This window comes from Motacilla alba, chromosome Z (assembly GCF_015832195.1).
Source record: "Motacilla alba alba isolate MOTALB_02 chromosome Z, Motacilla_alba_V1.0_pri, whole genome shotgun sequence".
Lineage (NCBI taxonomy): Eukaryota > Metazoa > Chordata > Aves > Passeriformes > Motacillidae > Motacilla > Motacilla alba.
Window position 1 is genome coordinate 35,880,236 of NC_052046.1, and position 26,779 is coordinate 35,907,014.

The window sequence follows — 26,779 nt, forward strand, 5'->3', positions numbered from 1 at the left end:
CTGTTTTAAAAGGTGAGTCAAAGTGAATAATGTGTGACTTTTGTTTTTCATTATTTAGGACGTTAGCAAGTGCTTTTTGAAGAACCATGTTTAAAATGTCCTCTTTGTTTTTGGTGTTTTGGATTGATTTTGCCTTTTAGCAGTATAGAATTATTGAGAAGTTAATTGATGTGTTACCAACTTAATCAGAAGTTCCTTCAGACTTTACTCTCAGTAAGTTCGTTAGGCTGCTTGACTTGTAAAATTTGCCTATATATGAGCATAAGTAGTATTTATGTCAATAACCTGCTTGTGACCAGAGGCAACACATCAGGGAGAAACATGAATCCAGTAGATCTGCACTACAGATCAAAGAAGTGGGAGGGAGGATACCATGCCTGTCATGCTCTTTGTGGTGTTCTTCATGCTATGGGAGTTACAGATGCTTCCTCTCTCCCAAGTGCAATTGTGTGTAGGTTTCCATGTGGGATGGAGAAAGACCCCGTGTCTTTCCAGCACCATGTAATTCTGCTCCATGTTTGATGACCAGGATTGAACATTGAGAATTGAACATTCCCTGCCATTGTCACACCATTTTTCCTAACTTGTTGTGAGTCACCAGCTCTTTCAGCGTATTAGCATCTGTTTCTGCAAAGCACAGGCAGTAATTCTTTTCATCAGTAGAAGCATTATGAGATTTCCTTTAGGTGTGGAAAGCATTTTTAGTTTGTTTTACACAACATTTGCATTGTTGTGTACTGCACATGCAGTACACAACACCAAGATGATAGGTGTTGTGTACTGCATGTGCAGATCCTTGAGGAATCTAAACTTAACTTAGAAATTCAAAGTTTATTCCTAGTCACAGACCAAGACACAGGCATGAAATAATGACAAAGTGAGGACGGTAAGCAAGAGGGAAATTCTTAAATGAAAGTTTGTTGTTGTTTTAGTACCTTTTCTAGCATATGGTAAGGTAACTTCCTATTTTTCGTGTTAATGGCTTGCCTTGCTTTCCCATGCTCTGAGGGAACGCTTTAATCTCAACTTTAAGAAGTGCTAGGATTTGTTTTCCATATTGTGTTTGCTCTGCAAAAAATTAAATGTTCATTTTTTTAAGACTTCATAATTTTTCTCTCTTTTATTTTAGAAATCTTCTAGAATCCCTGAGGATGACATCAGGTTAAGAAAAAACAGAGACCAAAACTGTGCCAATTTCTTGGAGCCGTCTACTGTTCTTGCTACACAGGAGGAGAAAATGGAAATTGAAGTTCCAGTTTCTGAACATAAAAGCATCACCACAGTGGCTTCACCACATCCCATAGATAATCCAGCTCACTTCTTTTCGCCTGCTTCCAGCCCAAATGGACTTAGGGACAGGCATGAATCTCTGGACAGTGAAGTTGCTAAAGAGATCAGATACCTAGATGAAGTACTGGAGGCAAATTGTTGCGATTCTGCTGCAGACAGTACATTTAATGGGACATCCTCCCCTGAACCAAGTGCTGTTTCCGTTATGGAGGGTTCAGGAGCATCTGCTAATGTCAATAAAGAGTCAGTAGCTAGTGAAAGGGAAGAAAATGTAGTAGGCAAGCAGGTATCCTTGGAGGTTGAGCCATGTGAAGCTAATATAACAGATGAGAACCTGAAATCTAATGGCCATTCCTTGGGTGGTCTGAAAGAAGACACTAGGGATAGTCTGAAGGTGCCAGGAAGTCCCACTTCTTCAAACAGTTCTAGAAGATCCTCTAAGGATGGAGAAACAACTCTTACAACCCTTAAGAAAGAGGCAAAGTTTGAACTGCGAGCTTTCCATGAAGATAAAAAACCTTCAAAGCTCTTTGAAGATGAGGAAGAGAAGGAAAAATACAGAGTCCGCAAAGTGAGACCGTCAGAAGAAATGATGGAACTTGAAAAAGAAAGAAGGGAACTCATTAAAAGCCAGGCTGTGAAGAAAAACCCCAACATTGCTGCCAAATGGTGGAACCCTCCTCAGGAGAAGCCCCTGGAGGATCAACTAGATGAAGAGCATCTGGAGTCTCACAAGAAGTACAAGGAGCGCAAGGAGAGGCAGCAGCAGCAGCAAGGTGCAACACCAACATCCCCTAAACAGGTCAGCTGCTCCTTTGTATCCCCAGAGCCAGTCAATATCAAGAAAGAAGATATTGTCACAGAGCAAATTGACTTCTCGGCTGCCAGGAAGCAGTTCCAGCTGATGGAGCATTCAGGTCCATCTCAGGGTCAGGCCCCACCAAGGCGATCAGTAACACCCAAAATGTTCTCCGTCAAACCCTTCTACAAAAGCCTCAATTCTCCATATGTGGACAGGCCGATGTCGTCTGTGACAAGACCCATTTCAGTCTGCGGGCCAGCTGGACAGCTTGAGGGTAACAACGCCACAGTCGTCAAAGCGCAGAAAATCTCCTGTAGCTCAGAAGATGACAAAAGCACTCAGACTACCACAGCTGACACAGCAAGAGACTTACCTTGCAGTGATAGCCCCAGAGCTGGACCAGCCTCAAAACTGTGGGCAGAGGATGGAGAATTCATGAGTGCAAGGGCGGTCTTCACAATGGTGAAGGATGATGGACAGGGAATTATAGATCACTTCCCAAAGTCAGGCAGCGCCTCTTCGCCTCCAGAGGAGCTTGACTCTGGTTTGGATGACTTGTCTGTCAGGTCTCAGGATACCACTGTCTTGGAGACCCTTTCCAATGACTTCAGCATGGATAATGTGAGTGACAGCGGTGCCTCCAATGAGACTATGAGTGCCCTGCAGGAAAGTTCTCTAGCAGATTTCTCTCTGCCGCAGACCCCACAGGCCGAAACTCCAGCAGAGTGCAGGGCTGAAGGCATCTCCAAGTCTTTCAGTGACCCAGGCTGTGATTCGCCCTCCTCTGCCTTGGCAGACTCCATGCTGATGGACGACCAGCTGGACTACCACGCTGGCCTGCTGGTGCAAAATGCCATCCAACAAGCCATAGCTGAGCAGGTGGATAAAGGAAACCCGAAGGAAGTAGAAATCCCAGCAGAGAAGGAGGTCTCAGCCAAAGAGCAGCCAGCTGGCACTGGGCCAGCTCCAGCCTCCAAGGAGCATCAGAACCCAATGTTTGAGCCACCCCAGGTGTCTTCACCAGTTCAAGAGAAAAGGGACACCATACCAAAGACTTCAAAAGAGGAAGACTCAGGACTCAGGGAAGGGAAGAGTTTGCAGCAGTCGCCCATGTACTCAGCCAGCCAGCCATTCCTTGTGGAAGAAAACAGGCATGAAGTCAGCTATTTCAGCAAGTATTCAGAGGCAGCAGAGCTTCGGAGCACTGCCTCCATCCTGGCCACACAGGAGCCTGAAGTGACTGTGGGCCCTTTCAAGTTACGGTCGAGGAAACAGAGGACTTTGTCAATGATCGAAGAAGAGATCAGAGCTGCCCAGGAACGAGAAGAGGAGCTGAAGAGGCAGCGGCAGGGTTTGCAAATGGCACCAAGCCCTGTTACAAAGAGTGCACCACCCATGACCACCAGAACCGTGTCTTACAAAACTGCACCAGGTAAGAGCCCAAAGTGTCAGAGCAGAAGTGAAATGTGATTGAAGGATCAGGCATGGTTTAGTTTTAGGTCATTTTTTAAATGAAAATACTGTTTTGCAGGGGATGGGAGGGCAGATGACTTCATCTGCCTAGAAGCTGCATGGAACAGCTTAATTTTCTGGCTATGAGAGCACCTGCAGAGGATTTTGGGTTTTCACAAATACAGCGCGGAGATGCTGCTCATCCTTACTAAACTCCATTCTGTATTCACCAACTGCCACATAGTAGCATGACATGTCCATCACTGTGCTGCTCAGACCACCCACTGAAATTTAGGATCATCTCAAGGAAGCACAGCAGCAGTTTTTACAGCTATGTGGCTATTTGAAAGACAAACATCCAAAGCTGTCCTTAATAGGTTTCCTGTTCTCTTGCACATCATTAGGGAAGTGCAAAATTAGTGGAGATGTGCAGATTTTGGGGTATAAATTAGATATCTTTTTCTGTGTGTTTTGCTTTCTGTTTTGAGGTCTTGGTCTTAATGAGCTTTGTCTTGTAAAATGATATCCGGAGCTATGAGTTGCCATGTATTTTAGCTGGTGTTATTCACTATTGAATTAAACAAGTAACACAAACAAATTGTTCAATAGATTCAGTGGAAGTCCTCTTGACTGATCAGTTTCTGGGTTCTTTTTCTGACATTCAAAGCAGTTACAGCATATGTGCCCCCCCCTTCCCCTTCTCAAGAAATAATGTCAAGCACTGATGCCTCCTAAATATAGTACAGAAAAAAATACATTTTAAAAAACTCCAGAAACACACACCAGGCTTATTTCTGTGTAGTGATTTTTATTAAGCATATACCTGCATATGCTGTGCAAGTGCCTGTAAGGTTTATTAACAGTGGTCATTGTGAAAAAGTATTCATTCTACCAAAAGTACTTAAATGCTGTCTTTATTTCCACTGGTGTAAATACAAACCAGTGGTAGTAATTTTCTTTTGAAAGTCGTGGTAAGTTTGAATCAGATGTAGATTTAGCCCATTACTCAGTATGATTGTGAACTTGGAGTTTTATGGAGCATATAAATAGAGAATACTTTGTTTAGTTTCTTCTGCAAAGAGGGTGATCTTAACATGTAATTTTTGAAAAAAATGTAGCAAATACCAGTCTTTTCTCTGAACTGCTGTTGTTGTAACTCATCTAGTACAACAGCATTTTTCATAAGGATCCTCTCTAATCTGAGGTGTTCTGAGAAATGTCTGACAAGACGTGAGATACAGGGCACTACATACGTCAGTTTGGAGGACTTGTTTCATAAAGGTGTGCTCATGACTGTGTTCAAAAACAGCATCATCTGTAGCTGAAAGTGCTCAAAATGGGGTAGATAATGATTGTATTTTACTCAGAAGGGAGGTTGGATGGGCTGCTGACACTAATGCTGGTTTTAACAGAGTTCTGGGAAAACAACGTACTTCTGCTTTTTCCACACAACAAGGCATTTACTTTGTGTCTGTAAAAATGTTTGTCATAAATTGCATTCTAGAGAAAATGATAAACTTCTGTTTATAATGAATCATTCCAGACAGTTTCCTTTAAATGTCCAACTGCCATATGTTCAAGAAAGAAAATTGGGATCTCTTAGCCAATGACTCAAGCTACTGCAATTTGCAGCCGATGACAAGGCAAAGAAATAATTTCTAGGAAAAGATGAGTATGTGTCAGTGTTTAAGACTATCATTGATCAAAAAAAAACCACAAAGAACATTGGCAAAGTTCTTCTTAGATCTTCTACTTTTAGTCTTGCTGAACAGCAGATGTGCTTAGCATAGCTCTCAGCTGCAGGACCCTTAGAATTGGAAAGTGCATAAACCTCAGTTCATCTCTTCCTTGCTGTCCCTTTAGCCAGCTGTATTGCCATTAGCACCTGCAGGCATCCTTAGAAATAGGGTGGAGGAATAACATGTAATCCCTTGCAAGATTGCAGCAACTTCCCTTTTAATAGTTACAGGATCCTTTCAATATTTGTGAAAAAAGGCAAAATATAATTTAGCAGAGGCACAAACATCAGGCTGTTAGGATAGACGGAGCAGAGGTGACTTACAGAGCAGAAAAGAAAACCTGCTTCTGCTGTGCCCAGTAAGGAATATGCTGTAGAATATGACTGGTACTGTAGTATGTATATCTAGTTTCACAAAGAAAAATAATAGCAACTCTACTACTGATGATGATAATAATAATAATAAAGAAGAAACAGAAGGATTTCTGTCAGCAAATTGCCTTTTCCAAAGAAAGAACTGGCACTAACATCAGGATTCCTCAGCAGAAAGGGATTAAGGGGTCAAGTATAAATTTGAAAAATCTGTTTCTAATCCTTAAGTGTGGAAGTGCATACTTACTCTTTTGAGAAGGCATAATAATAAACCTAATTAGCAATGGCCCAGCAATCAGGCTGTCTTTAGGTGGTGGTCTGGGCAGAGTAGCTTTTCTGGGACTCCTGGTGTTCCCTGACTGCTTTTTACTGCTGCTCCCCTTCACTGCTTTGAACTGGGTGGATACTGACATAAGTAACAGAAAGACAATCCACGAAAAGGGACTGCAGTGAACTGCACTGTAATTTAACTGAAGTGTGGCAGATTAACACAGTAGATGTAGGTCTATATATGCAGTAACTGCTAATTACTTTAGATAGCTTTACTCACCCTGACATGCAACTTCATAAAACTGATGGTAACGCTCAGTTTGTCTGCCAATCACTCAGCACTATCCAAAAGGTCTCTTAGTAATAAACTTCTGTACTGGAAACAATTGTCCTTTAAAATTGTTTTTTGATGCTTTGAAACATCCTTTTAAGCCATTTCAGATCACTGAATTGAGACACAAAAGTAATTTCAGCGCCTGTTCTCCAGGGCACTCTTGGAGAGGTGAAGATGAAGAACCTATGTGAATTTTTCCCAGAAAAGTTGGGTTTCCTGCATGAGGAGACTCAAGAAAGACCAAAGAAGTGTTAGAGTATTGCTGTATGGATGGTCACCATAGATCCCAAAATATTTCTGGAGCTCTTTTTAAATCTGAATGTTTCCTCTGTTGTTTTGCTGCAGCTCCTGCTGCGCTTGGCATGGCATGAGCAGTTGCCCAGCAAGACAGTGGTTTCCTCCAATTAACAATTATGAGAAATGCTAGAGTTATGAGAAATTATGAGAATGAGAATTATGAGAACGGCTAGAGCAGAAATGTTCATGGAAGACGCTGTTTCCTTACCCCTTTATAAGCACTGGTATGAAAAAAAGAAAGTTAATAATTTTCTCCAAGGATTCCTCTGGAGTGCTCATCAGTAATCCCCAGAATATTTCCAGGAGTGCCTTAACAACATACCAACCCAGTTCATTTCCCCTTTGCTTTCTTACTCCCTCCCTAGTGGAGGGTGACTATGAAGTGACAGAATCTTCGAGACACACTTTATTTACTGTTTGCTTGTTTGTGGTTTTGCATATTTGCATTGCTCACCTGGTGCTCAAGAAGAGCAAAGAAGCCCATGTTTCACCTGGAATGCTACTGAGGCTCTGTATTACTAGAGGGATCTTTTTTGTTATGTACTTCAGCAATCCCCTGAGTCCAGCACAGACTGGTTTCCTAAAACAGTCTGTCCTGCTGAAATGTCTTTTTTTGAAAATTTTTCTCTGCTATGCAGATGTCTTAAAAAATTTCAACAGCAACTCTAAGTGAAAAGTAAATGTGTATTTGTAGATTTGGGATGCTTTAGCCTTCATATAAACACCCATGTATAATATGTGTATATGTATTTTTTTTACATATATATATATATATATATATATATATATATATATATTCATTCATGCAATACAAAGCTTGGAGTCAGTGATTTCTTGAAGGTCTCTTCCAATATTACTGTTTTTCTCATCTGTGATAATGGAGATTGATGGGCCTTGCATCCAGGGCAAACAGTCCTGCATGAAGATATCTCCTTTCTTAAATGGAAATCCCCAAAACCTACAATTTCCATTGTTTTCCAGGCGAAGGGAAGTGAAAGGACCTCTTTTCAGCCATTCAGGCTTGTTTGTAGATTTGAGCATCCTGTGGTGTGTGTATCCCTGGAGAAGGTACACGTACAGCAGACATCTGAGAAGCTTCATTCTTCCTCCCTTATGTACATCCATGCAAGGCAATTACTAGTGTAAGGATGAAGTCCCTAATCAGCGTGATATCTGACCCTTAATCAGGCCTTTCATTTTCACCACACTTTTTTACCCACTGGGCCTAATTGGCAGGGTGTCAGTAGTTTCAAATCTCTCCCGCTGAGCAGTCTAAGCTGTCACACAAGGGTGCAGCTGGGCAGCTCAGGACCTACTGCTGGTCTCTGCTTTGGCAGCATAACTCCTGTTTATCTGTGGAACAAGTCCTGATGCAACCCAGAGAGGAACTGGTGCTCATAGAAACTCCCCCTTCAATCTGTGGTAGGGCGTTATAAAGAGAATGGATTCCCAGCCTCATCACTGTCTGGCTCAAATTAAGCAAAAACTAAGCTTAAATTAATGAGAAACTAATCATGCTGGGTTTTTCAACACTGATCAGAAATGGAAAACCCTGGCAGCGGAAGTTCTTGTAAAAATACCTCTGCAGTGTTGGCTCACTACTTCTTTCAAGAATAAATCTTTGTTGATTTTTACAGGAGATTTCAAGGCTGCTCTCTAGTGGCTGCAACTGTCATGACGCTTTTTGAATGACCAGCTAGGGTTTTCATTTGTTTTAGCAACAAGTTTCCTGAAAATCACCATGATCCTTCTGATTATTTAACTTATTTTTAAGGGATTTGCAGTGGGTATTTTTCTCTTTTCGTGGTTTTTTTTTTACATTCATTACATTCATTTTACATTCATATTTCAAAGAGTTGATGATGGTCCGATGGAAAAGGAAATGTTATTTTGGTTCAGCATTTCTTTCTCCTGTCACAGCTGAGACCCCCCACATATCATTCCCATGACCTGCTACTGTTGTCCTCATTCTTCACAGCAGGACATGGTGGGTGGTTCGCCCCAAGTAAGCGCCTGGTGATGAGAAAGGCAGGCTGTCCTTCCCAAAGAAGCCTGGGTTGTCCACCTGTGAGCCCTCCTGCAGCGGTCTCTTGTCCTGGTGTGTCTTCTACCTGACTTTGGAGTCACTGTGCTCAAAACAGTGACCTTCCATGGGGTGCAATGGACTCAGCCAGAGAGCAAAATGAGTTCTCTTTGGCTTTCCTTCAACCAGTAGGGAACCAAAAGGCCCTATCTGTACCAAGAGTTTATAGGACAGAGATCCTAGTGATCCTACTCTGCCACAGGAGCGCTCTGTGCAACCTGCAGGAAACTGCTGCAGGGAAGAGCAGCGCTGGGGATTGACCCAAAGCCTTTCTTGCTTACAAAACAGATAAAAAGCACTGGAAAATGAGAAGGCAGCTGTGCTTAACAAAACTCCTTCTTTGGATGTCTTGTGCGTGGTCCCTGTGTTGCATTGGCTAAGTGAAAAAAATAATCTCATGGTTTTCCAGAATCTTACAAACATTTCCAAATCACGGAAATGTATCCTGTGGGAGGAAACGGGTATTTCAAGAAGGTACTTTTGTAAATAGTGGTTTTGTAAAAAGATTTTTTAGTGTTTTGGTGTAGTGGGTTACAGGAAGAGGGGAGAATTTTTTTGAAGTCCATGACCATCCTGATTTACCACATTGTTTCATAGACTTCATTCCAAACTGTTTCTTCATTCAAAATCTGCTAAAAATGCTTCTCCAGCTGTCATCTTTGGTAGTTTCTGAGTCCTCAGCTTAGAAAGGGTCATTCTTTTTCATGTCATTGCAGGGAAGATAGAGAAGATCAAGCCTCCTCCGTCCCCCACCACAGAAGGCCCTGCGTCACAGATGGACCCTCCACCCGAGGAGTCTGCAGGAGCCCAGCGACCCAAGAACCTGATGCAGACCCTCATGGAGGATTATGAAACACACAAAACCAAGAGACGAGAAAGGATGGACGACAGTGCAGTAAGCGTGATTCTCCTTCTTTTTTTTTGCTCTGTGATAGAGACCATGACTTTCAATAAGCAACAGACACTGAAAAACGTCATTTCAGCAGAATCTGATCAGATGACCTTGCAAGTGGATAAGGATTTTAACACATTGCAAGGGGCAGGTGTTCAAAATTATATAGGCCAGTGAAGAGGAAGAGTGTGTCACAGCAAATATTAAAGGTGACTCATATTACGTTTAATTTTCATTAATTATGTTAACTTACAATAAGAGCAGTGTGTGGCTGTCCTGTAATTGGCAGATTCTGTTAATTCACACATCACCAAGACCTCCAGTGGGTTATTTCAGTGGCACATTGAAATTTATGGATCAAGCATATATTCACATCTGTGTTTGTAGACCACCCCACCCCTGCCAAAGTCCAATCCAAGTGTGCTCAGTCTTCACTGTAAGTTGATAACTTCCCCAGAAACAAACCACCAGTTGTGGAACTAGACTGGGAGGGTGTCAGAAGTTAACTTGGATCCTTCAACGGCCGGCATGTTGTTGCTGGATTTGTTGTCTTCCTTCCACACAAGCAGTAGTAGAGTTGATCAGAATTAAATGCTTGCAGAGCTGCACACATGCTCCCTGGAAGGTAGACTGGCCACAGTTGCCTGGTCTCTGCTACAGTCTGAAGTGATGTCCTGTCCAGAGTGTTGGTCAGTGGTCTGGGCAGTATCTGACCACAGAGATGTGCTCTTGGTGCCATCTCAGCTCTCCACTGCCTCTAAAGCTGCCCAGGCACTGACGGCCCAAAGATGCCCTGCCAGAGCATTGATGCCTCTCAGACAACAGGTAGGATAGATCCTTTTCTGGCATGAATTTTCAAGGCTTCAGGGAATTTGCAAAGTCCCAGTGCACACCAGTGTCCCACAGTGTTAAGGTTCGCTGTCATTCTCCTCTACTGTAAGCCCACTGCATAAAGCCAAACAAGAATTTTTTGCTGCTGCCCACCCAAAATCGTATTAGAGGTCTGCATCCTGCAGAGCCCAGGGAGAACTTCCTGAGATCAGCAGGAGTGTTTTGTTTCTTTTCCCTGGCTTTTTCCACTCTCCTTTGGTAAACAACTCTGACATTGAGAAGAGAAAGATAATTTTAATAAGTGCTGCACTTGTACCACTGTCAGTTTGAGTGAATATTTTACAGTCTAGGCTAAGCAACTATTTATTTAAAAAACAAATCGCTTTAATTTGTTCAGCAGAGAGCATTTGAGAAGTGTTCTCAGGGAAAAGGGTTTCTGTAACTAAAGAAACAAAATGGCCAATCGCTGCTATTTTCTATTTTTAAAAATACATTAAATACAGCAGGAGAAGGAGCATAACTGACAACTAGACAGGCAGCTGCTCCTTGGAGTATTATGTCCTGAGAGCTGAATGTGGCTCAGCATTGCTGTTTGTGAGAGAGAAGAACCAGAAACTTCCTCAAGTATTGGAAGCAGTCAGGGTGCCTGGCACAGCAACCATGGTCTCCTGAATGGACAGATTTGGGGAAAGGTTTCATGTCCATGGGAACTCCCTTTCATGCTCAGCACACCAGCAGTACTGATGTACAGAGATCCACTTTTGCCCTGTGTAAGGCACAACAAAAGACAGGAGGGTGGTTTTGGTAGGGCATTTACCCTCTGTAGTCTCTCCTCCAGGCATCACCACCTTCTGTTTCATGGCTGGCTTCAGGGCTTTAGTGGCTACAACATGGCCTCTGTGGTCAAGCCTTGTGGGTTATGCCTTTCAGAAAGAGAGGGCAAATCAAGCGCATCCTGGAAGAGCTGTGCTGCTCAGGAAGGGGGGCAGTTTCTTCCAGAGGATGTGTTGCAGTACAGGTTTCAGCAGATGAGTGAAAGAGAAAAAGCAGCAGAAAGGAAATGGGTCAAGCACTGATGGTAAACAAGACTGAGACTGGCCAAGCAACATCATTAAAATAACACCAAACTGGCTAATCTTTACTTTTTATTTTTTATGACACTGAGTTGCTTGAAGTTGTTTACTGTGGAATGTGCCAGTTCTTGGAATTTCTGTAATTTGTTCTTGTTTCCTAGTTATAACATGCTTGTTCAATGCACTAATGCTGGTCTTTTCCCTTTCTACCAGTACACCTGTAAATTACTGTCTAGCAAGGTTACTTCTGAGGTACTTTTCAAGTGCTTGTTTATTTTTGCTTCTTCTTGCATGGTGATTCCAAATGCATGTTGCTGCAGTTGTCATTTTCATCATGTGTGCCAGTGCCATTTCATATAAAAAATGTGTATGGGTGATATTCCCTTATATCTCTCATCAGCAAGTATTTGTGTGGCTGGTTTTCCAACCCTTGGATTCTAGTTACAATTTCTGGCATGGGAGGGGGTGTAATTAAAGGGATGGGAGCTGTTGCCTGGGACTGGAGCATTCCTGAGGTGAGAAATGAGAACTTAATCCATCTTACCATTTAGCTGGCAAAGCTAAACCTGGGATCCAAGCATCTTCAGATGCTGCATGAAACTTCCATGGCTTTCCTTTGTCTCTGATTATAATGTTTTTAATACTATCAAAATCTCTAGTATTTTGTAAAAAAACCTGCTTACCATCTTTCCATCTGTGGAAGAGTCAGATCCAAGTACATGGCCTCAGTCTGTTTCATATTGTGAACCTTTCCTTGTCCCTGTCTAGTCCCACAACTTAGCATCAGTGTTTGTCTCAAGGTGGAATAAACCCAAATCTACCAAATAAAGGGTATTTACAGTGACATTCAGTATTTCAGTAAAGTAGTAAGTGGCACAGCCCTTATACCCACAAAGCTGGACTTCGCCAAAGCAAGTAATTTTAAGAGGAGGTAGTTGATACTAACTACGATGTTTGTTTCTGTAATGTTTCTTAATGAGGTGCTCAGTAATTTGTATATTTCAAATGCCTGTAATTTTCTCTGCAGATTGTGGTAATGATTGATACTCATTTGTCCAACATCAGAACTTTTTAATAAACCTGAATCTTCCATTTTTTTCTATTCCATAATATATTTCACCACATCAGCTACAAGTACATGAACATTTTCTGACCTGGAGACTAAAGCAAAGACAAGTCTATGCCATTTCCTATTCGTTAAATAATTTAGAGTAGGTTTCATCAAGCTAGTGATTGATCTTTGTTTATTAATAGATAGTTAAATCAGTATCAGAGCAGTATGCTTTCAGAGATCTAGTTTTAAACAGAGGTTGTGCCTTTTCTCCTTCATAATATATGCACAATAATCTAAGTCAAGATTTGTGAGCAGCAAGCAGTGATCAGAGTGTTCAATGTTGCGTGAGAGGCAAACGTTCAGGTGTAGTTTTTAGAAGCCCAAGCCATGGTCTTCTGCTGGGAAGAGTTTTGTGTCCACCTTGTGTTATGGTAATGATACAAAGAGTAAGGAGCTGAAAAAGAGTGTGTATGAATGGGAAAGGGGCTAGAAATAAAAAAGACTAGGACACAGCAATTCTTCATGCAGGTGAAAGTATGTTCTCTGGCTATTCCCCAACATCCATCCTCAGACTGAAGAAGCCATGTGATTCTCACTGAAAATCTTCAGCTGAAACTAAGCAGATAGTTTCAGAAGCAACAGCAAGTCTCAAGACATATGTGCCCCTACTCTCTACTAACCCCACAGCTGACCTGTGTCTCCTGTTCAGCAGAGCCTTCCAAAATGCACTCTGATGCAGGCAGGTGGCTCAGTTTTAATCATTGTAGCTGTGCTTGCCCTGGCTTGGGAGCTGGGGCATCCACGCAGTCATCCTGACAGGTCCACTCTGGAAAGCAGAACACAGTCCCCCAGCAAGGCACAGTAAGTGCTGAAGTTCAGGTACCACAGCAACTACCTCCTGCTTTACTGGTGTGGTGTGTTGCATCTCGCCTGGATTCCTGCAGCGTGTACAAGCAGCATATCCCACTACTGTTTAAAGAGACCTATGTGCATGTCCTTGTATAGGATATTTTTATCCTCAAAAACCTCTGCTTTTGGCCTTACAGCTGTACATACATTCAAATGTACAGGACACTAGCTTGAGTTTCCTTAATACCAATCATGCTGTAGCGGATAACTGCAGTAAGGTGACATTTATACAACATTAAAGGCTACTGCTGAAAATGTTTGTGTTACTAAACAGAAGATGAGCATACTAGATTTGATGGCATGGGGCACGCAGTTCTTGTTTTAATACTGAGAAGCAGCAATTTAATAATGCTACTGTCTTGTTTCAAGTAAACAAGACAGATACCCAGCTCCTCACAGTGTTTACTAGCAGTCTGGGTATTCAGTAAACAGCATTAAGTGGGTACAGTAAAGAAAATACCTTCACGCAGGAGAAGTAGATGATCTCTCAGTAGCTCCAGTTTTATTTAAAGCATTTAGTTTATCATTCCTGAGCAGGAACACTCACATCTACAGGAGCAGGCAGCCTCTTCCCTGCATTTGTTGCTTCCATCTCTTTATGCACACTGTGCTCCATGAATGTGTTTTCTGCAGCAATTTTACCACATAGTACTCACAGATTTTAGACATGCATTTTAGACTTTGCATTTTCTTTTTTCTTTTCTTCTTTTAGTTCTTCCAGATTCAGATGGGAAGAATCAGTTAAATATTAAATCTCAGAAAAGCTGTTTTGCTTCCACATCAGTTTTGCTACTTCAGTTCAACAAAAATTGTCATGTACAATATAGCAGTCAGTTTTATGACTACTCAAAAAACACCACTATTTCATGGTTGTGATAAATATTATTTGGGCTAAAGAATATATATATTGCTTACAATTGTTGTCAGTAAGAGAGCACTTATTAAATCTGTAAGCTGTGTACTGGATTTGTTAAATCTGACAATGGGAAACTCAGTATGATGATGGAAACTCTCCATCTCTAGGATGGATAGAAGAATTATTCATACACCACCTAAAAGTGGCAGCTGTTTCAATTTTTTTTCCCCAAAGTCCCCAAAAAATAAGTTAAATATTCAAGGAGAGAACCTTCTGCAATTCTTAGCAAGACCTTGAGCTGCAACCACAAGATCCAGAAACACATTTTCTTCAGAGAGGTGAAGAGCAGTTCTTACATTCCTACGTATCTTTTTCCCCTCACACCTACTTCTGCTCTCCAAGTTCTTCCTCTTCTACTACAGCTGGTATTCAAATCACCTCTGCCAAATAAGACATTTTATGTAACACTGTTTTTTTCCCTGGTGTGGCCTTTTCATTAGGACACAGTTCACAGGCTGAAGAAGCCTAAGCTTAAGTGAAGTGCCTTCTTCATGATCTTCCTGCTGCATGCAGGAGGATGGCCCTGGCTACCTTGGCCATCTGAGCACCTGAGCACCAAGCCTGGCCCTGCCTGCACCCACTCAGCTGATGTAGGGTATTGTTGAAGAGGGTGCTTGTGAAGCACTGAGATAGCATTTTTTACTTGCTGTGGAGAGCCTGGGGTTGCTGCACTCATTATGGGTCTAGAGTCAGCCCTGATACTGGCCAAATTTATTTTAAAATTGAGATAGTTGACTATTTTTAGGCAAGCAGTTTCCTGGGTCATGATTTCAATGCTCCATTGAGGTGTCCCAATTCCCCAGACTAAACTCAGTCATTCCAGTTGCATGCTATAATTATGCCACTGTTTCCTCTAGAGGGTCTAAAACTGTCACAGCCTTGTAAAAACAAGGGTTGTTTTAGGTCAAACACTCTTTTCAATAGATTATAAGAATAATTCTGGAATAACTATTCAAAAGGACCTTTAGTTTATATGCTGCACCATTTAGTGTTAATACTGAGCCAGACTTGCTTTCCTGCAAGGTGCAAGTCCACATGCTATGCCCTCATGGTACCTCTGGTATGAATCTGGATACAGTTTTGCTTGTAGAGCCAGCAGCATTTGTAGAAGCTGGCATTGGGGTAGGTGTGCAGACTGGGGATAAATGGAAGAAACCCTCTTGCCATCTGTTAAGATAAATAGAAGCTGACTAATCCAAAGCGGGAATCTTCAAAGTTCAAGTGTCCTGACTGTTGCAATGCATCACTAGAGACCCTCACAATACTGTGATATCCAGCAAAGAAGCTCCTAGTTTCAGGCTGTTCTAAACTATGTAAAATACATTTTATTTTCAGCTGGCATATTTTGCAGGCCAAATTCCTTATTTAAAAATATAGTGGCAGTTTTAGTTTGAAATTTATGCTGAATGATGCACTGATACCCACTCCCTGTTTTGCCCCTCCATTTTTCAGTTTGGAGTGTCTTTTCTTGGTTTAGGCATTCTGCAGTGGGAGTAACTCCAGTACACAGCTTACAGTCTGATGTCTCAGACCAGTTTTATCCTACTGATTCTTTTCTTTTCTTTTCTTTTCTTTTCTTTTCTTTTCTTTTCTTTTCTTTTCTTTTCTTTTCTTTTCTTTTCTTTTCTTTTCTTTTCTTTTCTTTTCTTTTCTTTTCTTTTCTTTTCTTTTCTTTTCTTTCCTTTCCTTTCCTTTTCCTTTTCCTTTTCCATTCCCATTGCTTATGAGCAGATTTGTCCCTCTGCTCGGAAAAACAGAAACCCCTTGGCCCTGGTCCGTCCTGGTGGTGGTTCTGCAAAAAGAGGAGGCATGATTTTGGGCAAAATTTCAGAACAAAATCCCACTAGTGGAACTGGACTAACTTTGTAGCCATGGTCAATGCTGAGAATGGAGCTTTTGTTAAATTTCATCTCTGTTGGCTGGATTTTGTATTCAGTTCTTTGGCTTGTTCAGAGTCATAGTCAAAAGAAACTAAGAGGGCAAAGAAATACTAATGCTGGCAAACTCCATCCTATCTTCAGCTCCTAAATGAAGGTCTAGAGGTTACAATTGGCATAAATGCAGTAGTGCATTCTCATTCCCATAAGCAAAGTTTTGGTGGCCTGTAATTTCAGCTGGCAGTTCAGAGCTGGTTTTCTGATACTGCCTGTACAGGAGCCTAGTACCTATGTCCTCTTCCAACCACAGCTTGTCACAAGCTGAAAGAAGAACTTCTTTAGTCTTAAAATATTTACTTTTGTTCTAGTCAAGGCTTAAGTCCTCACTGCGTGTGACTTTCTTCACAGGAGAATAAAACATCATCATCCTATCTAAAAAGGTCATCTACTCTTCTGGAGTCAGGGAGTGTGCAAAACAGCTTGCAGGAAGCATTGAGGATGAGGGATGCCCAGCATTGCTTCAGGGAAAAGTCATGTATTTGTTGTGGGATTTTTTTAAACTGATGTAAAAAGCTTCAAAAGTTTGCTTCTTTGGGAGGGATGGTTAAAACACACTGAGGACAATTGACATTGCCAGCTCTGCAGTTTCATCATGGAACTGTTATTCAGTGTTGGTGAGAAAATAACAATGTTGTGTGCTTCTGTAAGAAGGCTTCAGTACCTTTATATCTCATTCTTCTCTGTGGAAAACACCCGCAGCCATGCATTATTTGCTGAGGAGTACCTTAGATGCATCACAATAAAGCCTTTTGGTGTTATCTCATTTTCTTTTTGACTTTCTCAAAACATGTGTCAGAACGGTTTCTTACATTTTTATTTACTTGTTCATGTGTGTGCATATGTACAAATAGATACACTGTGTGCATATACTTGTGTGTATGATGTGTGTGTATGAAATACATATGAATGTATCGGACCTATCTTGTACCAGGCTTTTTAGGCCTTCCTCGTGTAAATCTCCTTTTGCATGTGCATGGAGTGATTTTTCACTCCAGGAGCACTTTGATCACAGTGTGCTGTAGCTGCAGCCCCACAACCACAAGAAGAGGCCGGGGCAGAGGCTGTGGGGGCAGGCGCTGCCAAGTCCTGCCTGAGAGGGTGATGTGCTGAAATAGGCGGCTGTCTGCTTCCTGGGCCTCATGTGCAGCTCTGGAGCAGCCTCTGGACAAAGCTGCAGGGTGGTTGCTGGCTCCTGGTACTGAAGGTGTGCAGTTTTAGTTTGAAACTAAACTAAACTTGGCCCTGGTGAGAGGGCCAAGACCTGGACAGGGCAAGTGCAGCTGGGCTGGTAGAGGTCGGCTGGGGCTCCCTTGCAGAGAGCTGGATGCTGCCAGACAGCTCCTACCACTTCTGTCCCCCTGTGGTGTGGCTTTGCTCCTGTGTGCCATCCCCCCACTTTCACACCAGCGAGTGCTTCCATCGCATGTCTTCCTTTCAGCACAGGGTGTGGTGCTGGAGCCCCGTGGGGAGGGCTGGCCTGGCTGGTCCCTGCCCACCTGGCTGGTCCCTGCCTGCCTGGGTGCACAGAGTGTGGGACACCCTGAGGCCAGGGCCAGCTGAGTGACATCCTGTGCTTTCCTTTTCTCTCCTGACCAGGTCCTCGAGGCGACCAGAGTGAACCGCCGGAAGAGTGCTCTGGCGTTGCGCTGGGAAGCTGGCATTTATGCCAACCGAGAGGAGGACGAATAACCACGCTGCAGTGTGAAGACAGCAACCAGGCATGCCGGAACCAAAAAAAAAGAGAAAGGAAGAAAGAAAAAAAAAACAGCAAACACAACAACCCACCATGAAAGCAACAGCATTTTAGTCCAATATTTATTAAATACACAACAAACTCAATGCACATAGACACAGAAATGATCCAGCTCCTGGCAATCCTAAAACTACAGGAAAAACACACCTAGAAAACAGCCCCTTCTTCTTCCCTCCATCTCCCCTCTGAAATAATGCAATGGAGAGGGTGCAGGGGGTGGGAGCCCTTGGGGTGGGCACAAGAGGGTGCCCATGGACCAGATAGGCTGCAGTCATGTGTCAGGAAGTCATTCGTGGAGGAGTCTGCAGCCAGGGCTCACACCTGTATTTCTTGCTGACTGAATTGCCAGCCCTGCTTGCCCCCAGGACCACGGCCCACCCAGCAGCTCCTGTCAGAACCTCCTGCAGTTCCTTCGCCTCCCACAGCCGCTGCACAAGTCCGTTGGCATTAATTCAGCATACTCTTATCCAGCCACAAAACACGAAGATACTGCCCTCTGTTCTGTTTCTTTGAGGAGTCTGAAGGGTTGGGTTTGGGATTGGGTTGGTTGGTTGTTTTTTTTTTGGGGGGGGGGGGGGGGTTCTGCTCCCCTTTCTAGAAATTTATCTGTTTAAAACAAGAAAAACCCAACAAACAGGGAGGCAGTTACTGCAAATGTACAATCCAGCATATTCAATCAAAAATCCTTGTGTTGCAAACACAAGCCATCACAATTTAGGAGTGGAATAGATGGGGATGAGAGCTAAGCCAAATGGATTACCTTAGCTTTAGGATCCTATATGCTTGCAATATCACCTGAACTCCAGGTTCTCAGAGCATATTTACGCAACAAAGTTTCTAAGTAGAAAATCTGTATTTAGTGGATGACAACTATTTTTTGATGGTGGGGTGGGAAAGAATGGCATATGTGTAAAATCTTTGAAGATGGATAATTTGAAGTAGAAAGGTAGTGGGAAAGGGATACAAATAAAGGACATTTAATTTTTAAATGAGGCAATAAATTAACTAAGCCAGACTCTGGCCTAGAAAGAGGTATGAAACAAAGAAGAAAGAGAGTTATGTCTTCAACTATATTTATACAACTTAAAAAGCCTTTGAAGTAGAGTGCTTTGTGGAAGTCTTCACGTTTCCAGGCAACAAAAAAGCTAAAGGGCATAATGAGTTAGAAGGAATGAGCAAGGAAGAGCAGACAAGGGAAGAAAATATTATTTTAGCCGTTCAGCCAGTGTTTTCAGCGCTACAAGCAAACCATAGAGCCTTTAGTTATTGCTTAGGCTTGGGATCAGCAGTGAAGGATTAGTGTGGATGTGTGTGTGTGTGGGAGTGTGTGGGGGAGTGCATGAGGCTGGCATACCACAAAGGGTATGGCAGTGTGTGTACTGATTATTTTCTCCACAGCTGTTTACCAGCTATAGGGGTGAGTGCTATCTTGGTTTTTTTGGTTTTTTTTTTCCGAAAGGGGATATAAAAATAAGGCACTGAGTTAATGCAGTATTTGTGATATTAAAATTTGACCCAACATGGTATTTGCATGAGTCACAATTGCAAAGTATTGACCAGTTTTGTAAGCTGACGATTAGGAAAAGAAATGTGGTATTTATTCTTGTGCTTTGTATTTGTATGTAGTATAGAGGCTGCGGGTTTACTCTTTCTTATCACCAAGCAATACAATAGGAATATTTTACTGGGAACCATAATTTCTGGACTAGAAACCAAAAAATTTGTGAAGTGATGGGAAAAAAGGCATCAAACCTTTTTTCTCTAAAAAATATTCTTTCTTTTTTATAATCAATTATTATTTCAGTATCTTTTAAAAAGTCATCAGCCAGAATACTTTGTTCTCCCTAAGCCTTTCCTTGGTTTTATGACCTGCTGTGCTGAAACAGTGAGCTCATTTAAAATGAGTACCAATACTGTGAACATACTTCTGGTGCTTTTTTTAAACAAACACAGAGCTTGCAACCAAATTATTCACCACCACCACCCTTCAGTTCCTCCAGCATGTGATTTCTGTCCATGGACACTTATAATTTGCAGGCTTATTTTCAGGGAACTGTAGTAAATACATTTATATCTACCCATTGACTCAGTTCTTTCCATTTCATCTGTAAGTGCTACTGAACTGAAGAAAACCTGCTGAACCAAGAGTTCACTGTGATGAGGGCAGCGAGCTTATCTCAAGGAGGGGCACCATGGGGAGGTTCCATGCCTGTGAAGGAGTTATGTGTCTAATGAAGTGTACCTGTTTTTCAGGCATGGTAATCAAGGGTGAATCAAGGGTAATTCCTATCTCAAGGCAGGTTGTTACCATACAGCTGTAGAAAAATCACCAGCACCAGTGCAGCACTAGTGAGACCATATGTCATGTAGCTGCAGATATGAGCTCCACACACCTGCGTCAAGAAGATTCCTGGCCTTTGGGGAGAGTTTAAGAGAGAAAAATGAGTTTTCTGAGAATAGGAGATGGCCTCTGTGGTGTAGTGGTCTTGCATTAAATGGCACTCATCAGAGTTTCCCCCAGAATTTGCTCCTGAAAGCTGGGTCAGCCCTGGACTAACTTCCCAGGAACTTGCATCTTTATTCTCTTTAGTCTGTAGGCCTGTTTTTCCTTCTAGCTTTCTCACTGGAAGCCAGTGACAATACTCACCCATCATAAGACATCTTTCCATGCTTTGTTCCCTTTGATAGAAGCATTTGCTGTCAGCCCCTGCAACAAAAGTATTTCAGTCCAGGACAGACAGACTTCTCACCCAGCAGTTTTTCTCTTCCAGAAATTATGGACACTTATAGTCAGCAGCACATTCAGTGCTGTGGTAACAAGAGTGAGATGCAGTTTACTTGCCTCTGTTATTTCATTTGCATGCTACCAAGCTTAGGTGTTTATAAGTAATACGGCAGTAATACATATCTATATATGACTATATCAAATGCAACGAAAGAGCGCTATTGCAGAGTTAACTTTGTCTCCACAAAAGAAATGCTCAGATCCTTTCCCGTGGCAAAGACTGGTTTGAATGAAACTGTGTATTGAAAAATAGTTAAGCATTAGCATTTGTGATTATAATTGGTTTGAGGTTACAGTGCAGGTTTTCTGAACAATTTGTTTTTAAAGCTGCCAATTTGGGCTTCATCTTGCTCTGTACTGACATTTCTGAGGGAAAATAGAATAGTATTGATATGTCTGGCAACCAAAAGGCAGCATCTTTGTCATGACTTATCAACCAGTTTCAACAATACCTGGCTTTCTGTATGTTAATCACTTAAATGTTATCCTGCTTCTGTTTTATAGTGACTGTGAGGCCTACAATGCAAGTATATAATTATTTTCTCATTAAAATAGAAACCTGTGTTGTGTTTCTATAAAACTGCCTGTTTCTTCATGTTATTGCAGGAAGGTGTGCCCCTGAAAGCTGCATGTAGCTGGAAGAGAGTGGCCTGTGTCCAACCTCCCGTGGCAGTCAGTCGGTCTCTTCCCGTGGTTCTTGACTTGATCTCTCTTTTTTTTGTCTAGAGGTGAGAGAGATCTCTCCCCACTTGGTGGTGTCAATTGCAGGAACAAGAGCATCCCTGCATATTTATTTTCCACTATCATGCTTGGGGAGGTTTGCAGAGGCCAAATATGATGAATCTCATGACCTTTCTTTCCTTGCTTCCTTCACCCCTGCAGGAGCCCACTGTCCTGCATGGCAGAGCACACCCAGTTCACCCAGTTCACTTCAGCCAGTTGTCCATTTATCACACACCTGGCTGCAGCAACCAGCTGCTTGCCCATTGGCCCTCACACCCCCTTCATGGTCAGCCAGACAAGGGGAAATCCCCTCCCTTACCCCTGCAAGGAAGCTGCTGCCAGCTTTTCCCCGCAAGAGCTGGGAGGTGCCAGAGCACCGGGTGCACCTTAGAAGGGCCACAGGGACTTGTTTGAATCTAGCCAGGTTCATGCCAGCCTCTGCCCCTCCCTGTGCCAGGAACAGTCAAGTATTTAATTACAGCCCTCTGTGGGAAGCAGCAGAGGACCCTGGTGATTTTGGTGGGAGTTGCCTAGGGACAAGTGCTGCCTGCAGTTCGTGCTCTCCATAACACCAGCCCTCTTTTCCTTGTGCAGATAGTATCAGGAATGCCTATGGAGAAGATCAGTTGTGGATTTACTTGCCAGTGTAGTAAATGGAAGTCAAGAAATGGGGTAGAGAACAAGCTTGAAAATTTACCCACCAGTTCCAGTCCCTCTGTCTTTGACAAAAAAGGTGTTGCTGTTTTCTCAACACAGGAGAGGCTTTCTGTCTTCCTCTGCCTTGCCTTGTTCTGTGCCAAGAAGGATGGTGTATTTGACTTAGTGGTGCACAGAGGGAAAAGGAACTCCTAGGCATCTTCTTTGGATTTTAAGTGAATTAAAAGTGAAAACTGGACTTCTGCAAGGGAGCATTCAGACATTGCAAAAGTAATTCAATTACACCAGTGGGTGGCAGCAGGTCGAGAATTTTGTGGTTGGTTCTGCTGTTATTAGCTGTTGTTATCCATTTCATAACACACTCAGGACATTTAAAGTCCTTGTCATCCCATTGCATAGCTGAAATGGCATGTGCCAAACTCTTAGAGTGTTTTTTACAATGTGAGTAAGGACTGTAGAGGAGCCTTTTATCAATAATTTCTGCCACAACCCCATCGAAGTTGAATATATTGCACTTCATTTAATTTCAGGTGGCTTTAAGAGGCCCCAGAACAATGAGAAAAGCAAATGGAGAGGCAAAGAATCTCCTCTACAGTGCCAGGTTTGATGAAACTGCTTTAAAAGGAGGGAGAGCATTCAATACAGTGTTTTCAGTTGTGAATGGGCACAGGATATTAAACAATCATACAAACAGGGATCTGTAGTGTAAGGAAGGCAAGTCAGAGCAACACAAGCTGTAACAGGGTGGAGGGATAGAGGACAGAACTACAGATATAAGCATGAACTTTAGCACTAAAGACTTCACTTATGTTCTAGCTGCTGAATTCACTGAGGGGGGCAGTGCAGGAAACTACTAGGAGTCTGCATCCAGCCCTCCGCTCCTTCCCAGGCTAAAGGCTGAAAGCATCCTGGTGTTTCATATGGCTCAAGACTGAAATCCAAGGGCTATCCTGTCACTTCAGCAATAACATAGGGGGAAAACAAACAAAATGCTAAACAACAAACAAGCAGCAGCAGAAAAATAACCAAAATGCCATCTAGAGCTCATGGTCTGCTGCTAGGTCTGGCTGAGCACCGATTAATTAGCAGCATAACCCACTGCTTTATTAATGGGGTCTTTAGGAAAAGAGCTTTTGCAGTAAGCGCTAAACATGGCAAGAAGTGTGAGAGTTCCTGCTCCACTCCAAGCATGTGTCAGCTCTGCAGTGAATTGAGAATGGTATGCCCCCAGGAGCTGGAAATGATTCAGGCCTTGTTCCAATCTAGAGTGTGGGATCAGTGGCAAGAAAAATCAATGGAATAAGAAAAATGTGCAAAGCTACCTTGTCCCATTCTCTGTTACTGCAAACGGCATGCGGAGCATTGCGTGGTGGGGATTTGTGTGGCAGCAGTGACATCTGCCGGGGGGATTGCTCTGACCGTGGTGAGAGCTTCATTTCCAAGGACGGCCCCTGGAAGGCATCGCGGAGGCAGACAGTACATGGGAGAGACGTGGTGAGTATGCCCCAACCCCAGGGCCCGTTCAGTGCCGAACTCACTGCTGTAGCACCTCTGCCACTAATGCAGGAAGTTCTCCTGCGGCCAGCAGAGGATTAGGAAGAGAGCCATGGCACATCTCACAACCCTCCCATGGGGAGACAGCTGGGATTCCCAGAAAAAGCTGCTGTGCTTAGCATGCAAACCCAGTGCCCTGGTCGTGCCCCTTCCTACAGGAGCTCCTGGAGCACACCAACCCTCCAGGAAGCCACTACTGGGAACAACTGCAGGCTCTGTGTTGCCTTGGCAGGCAGGTTGGTGCCGTACTGTGGCTGGACATACAGAGTACTTGACAAGGGGCCTTACTGCACAGAACTCTTGTTGTGGGGACTGTTACTGGCTGAGAAGGTGGATGCAGGGCAGGGAGAAGGAGCAGGAGGCTGGAAACTGCTCCACAAAGTGGGGAGGATTTCATACTGAGCCGCAGCAGACACACCAGGGCGATGCTATCCCTATTGGGGTGTTACTCTGGTGACCCAGAGTGAGCCAGGATGCTTATGCACAAATGACCCCCGCAAGTACTTCTTCCTCTTGTAGTATCTGAGAAATCTGAACTCTCTTATATTAAAAGTCCTCAAGCTGCAACTGAAACACAGTAAACCAGGAAAATGTTAGCAAAAACACGTGGATAATCACATGGATAATGGCACAACCTTGACTAAATAGCTTTTCACAGGACTCACATAAGGCTTCCACAGTGTTGCTGGCAACAATGTTGCAGTGTTCAAAATTATTGCAGTCATTAGAAAGAAGGAAAGCAGTCTCTGCGAAGCATTATCTCCATGGAGAAAGGTGGAGTTTCCAGATATGCAATGAGTTGACTTGCTGGACAGCTTTGTAACCCCCACATTGGGTGGAGGTGGCAGAAAGTATTCAGCCCTATTTAATTGGAGCGAAAGAAGGAAGATGCTAAAGTAGGGCACTTGCTCACTCTCTGAGAAGGCTTGTTTGTTTCAAAGACTGTGGTTTTGGAGTAAAGCACCAGCCCAAGGTGGACCCAGACTTTCACAGTATTACCCTTTCCTGCTCCTTGACATGTTCCTGCCTTCTGCTGTTCCCTTCTGGTTTCCACATGATGCTATTGACCCCCAAAATATAGCTGGTTTTGGGCACCAAGATAGGTGGTTTCTATGGGGACAAATGTATCTCACCTTGCCTACGCTGAGCCTCCCGACTGACCACCACTGTGAGGCCCCATCAGCTTCCAGACTGACTCCCTCCCAGGCTGGTCTCCTCTCCTCAGGTATTTCACTGGATCTACACTTCTTTGCCAAATCATCCCATTATCCATCCCATGGAAGATGGATAAAAGAACCATGAGATAAACCTTAAATGGACTAAATCCAAATGTACCAAAGCACTTAGATAGCCATATACCTGTAAGGGCCTTGCTCTTTGAGGGCCACACAGCACTAAACTCAGCTGGAGGCTCATGGACTGAGCTTGTGCCAGTGTACTGTAAAATGATGAGGATATGTTAGTGGAACTGGCTGGAAACGGTGTTGGGGGAGAGCCACATGAAACAAAATTCTTCTTTCTCTTTGTTGTAGAGCTCATTCAAAAAGGGCATGATTTCTGCTTTTCTTTAATGCTGTGTTTGAGGAAAACAACTTCTGAACAGAAGGCAGACTGGGCTTGTATGTGATGCAGAGGGTAGTTTTCAAAGAAAAGGGTAATTTCAAGTTGTGGGACTTGCTGTATAAAGAAAGTTATGATTACTAAGGCAGGTCAGAGTGGTATAAACAGTGGAAAACAGAAAGATAAATAGGGGAAAATCTTGCTGATGGGTATTTTTCATGGAGGAAGCTATTTCAGAAGCCAGCTGAAAGCATGATAAGACAATGTTTCAGCAGGAAAGTATACAGCAAAAAGCATATTTACCCAAGATCTCTGGAAACCACAAAAGACCCTCTTGTCAGTTACAGCATAAGTCTCACCTGCTGCCAAGTCTGGACTGTGGTGGACAAGGATCTGTTCTTCTTAGCCACTGTTTGCTGGGTCAATCTTCAGCAGAAGGGAATAGGAAATAGCTGACTGATATCATTGTTCATGAGCCTCATAATTTATTGATGCAAGGACTCAGAGTTTATAAATTAAAAGATATATCAATATAGTCTAAACTTTATTGGATGTTTCCAAAGAATTTATTATAAAGATGCTCAAGCACTAAAGGATAAAAAAAAGCATTTCAGTACCCCAGTGGGCTCTATTTTTCCAATCCTGTTTAATCTCTTGTTCCCTTCCTGTGTAGAAATATTAAATCAGTGTGGTTTTAAAATGTCAGGAGCTCACTTTATTCTCCAGGCCCTAGGTTGGCCTGGTTATGAGTCTTGCAGAGGGTGCCTTAAAGTTCATTGCCAGACATGACTTGCTAGCTGCTAATAGTTCCCACTGGCATCTTGGAGATGAAGTCCAATATGAAATCCCTGAAGGTGACAGCTATTTACCCTTGGAAAGTGGTGATGTGGTAGTACATCACATGTGGCAGCGAGAGGCATGATCCCACATCCCCCACACAAGGTCCTGACCCTGAGGCAGCAAAGAAAGAACAGCAGAGAAAGAATAGCACAGTCCTCTGGAGGGCTCATGACATGACCCTCAGCTGTGTCCTCTTGGTCTTCAGCAAACAAGAGTGTCTCAGGTCCTGCAATGACTGGTGTTAGGAGTCTTTCAGGAGGTGAGTATAGCTGGCAGTCCTCCTTTCAAGAGCATCACTGGTTCTAGGCTGGTCACCAAGGTACAAAGCCATGCTGAAATGGGTAAAGTAGCTGGGAGATATCTCCCCATTGCCCACATGCAGTTTAATCAGGAGCTTTGAAACCATGACCCAGAAATGCAGAAGTTGTAGTGGGAAAAAGCAGTGCTGCTCTCGACTAGTATGGCCATTTCAGCATCTACACAATGGGGCATAAAATAAAAGTTGTACTTCAGGGAAGCCTTGAATACTCCACCATGCTGCAATGAAGCATTGAGGAAATAGCCAATACCAGTAACAGCATCTGTCTTGCTGCACAGTTTAAAATCTACATTTATGTATATGTGTATTTATATTTAGCTGTGCTTGTTAGACACTGA

At 43.0% G+C, this 26,779-nt stretch overlaps 1 protein-coding gene across 7 annotated transcripts in view; it reads left to right on the forward strand.

The window, feature by feature from the left end:
- Positions 1–21,368, forward strand: part of PALM2AKAP2 (PALM2 and AKAP2 fusion) — a 270,078-nt gene extending 248,710 nt beyond the window's left edge. For 5 of the 7 annotated variants that reach the window (XM_038124416.1, XM_038124417.1, XM_038124418.1 and 2 more), the window contains 4 exons: positions 1,130–3,524; positions 9,355–9,533; positions 11,648–11,686; positions 17,847–17,947. In XM_038124416.1, coding sequence (XP_037980344.1) covers positions 1,130–3,524; positions 9,355–9,533; positions 11,648–11,686; positions 17,847–17,939 — 2,706 coding nt within the window. In that variant the 3' untranslated portion in view covers positions 17,940–17,947. Of the gene's footprint in view, positions 1–1,129; positions 3,525–9,354; positions 9,534–11,647; positions 11,687–17,846 lie in introns of all 7 variants that reach the window. The other 2 variants (XM_038124415.1, XM_038124420.1) reach the window with 2 other exon arrangements.
- The last annotated feature ends 5,411 nt before the right edge of the window (positions 21,369–26,779 follow it).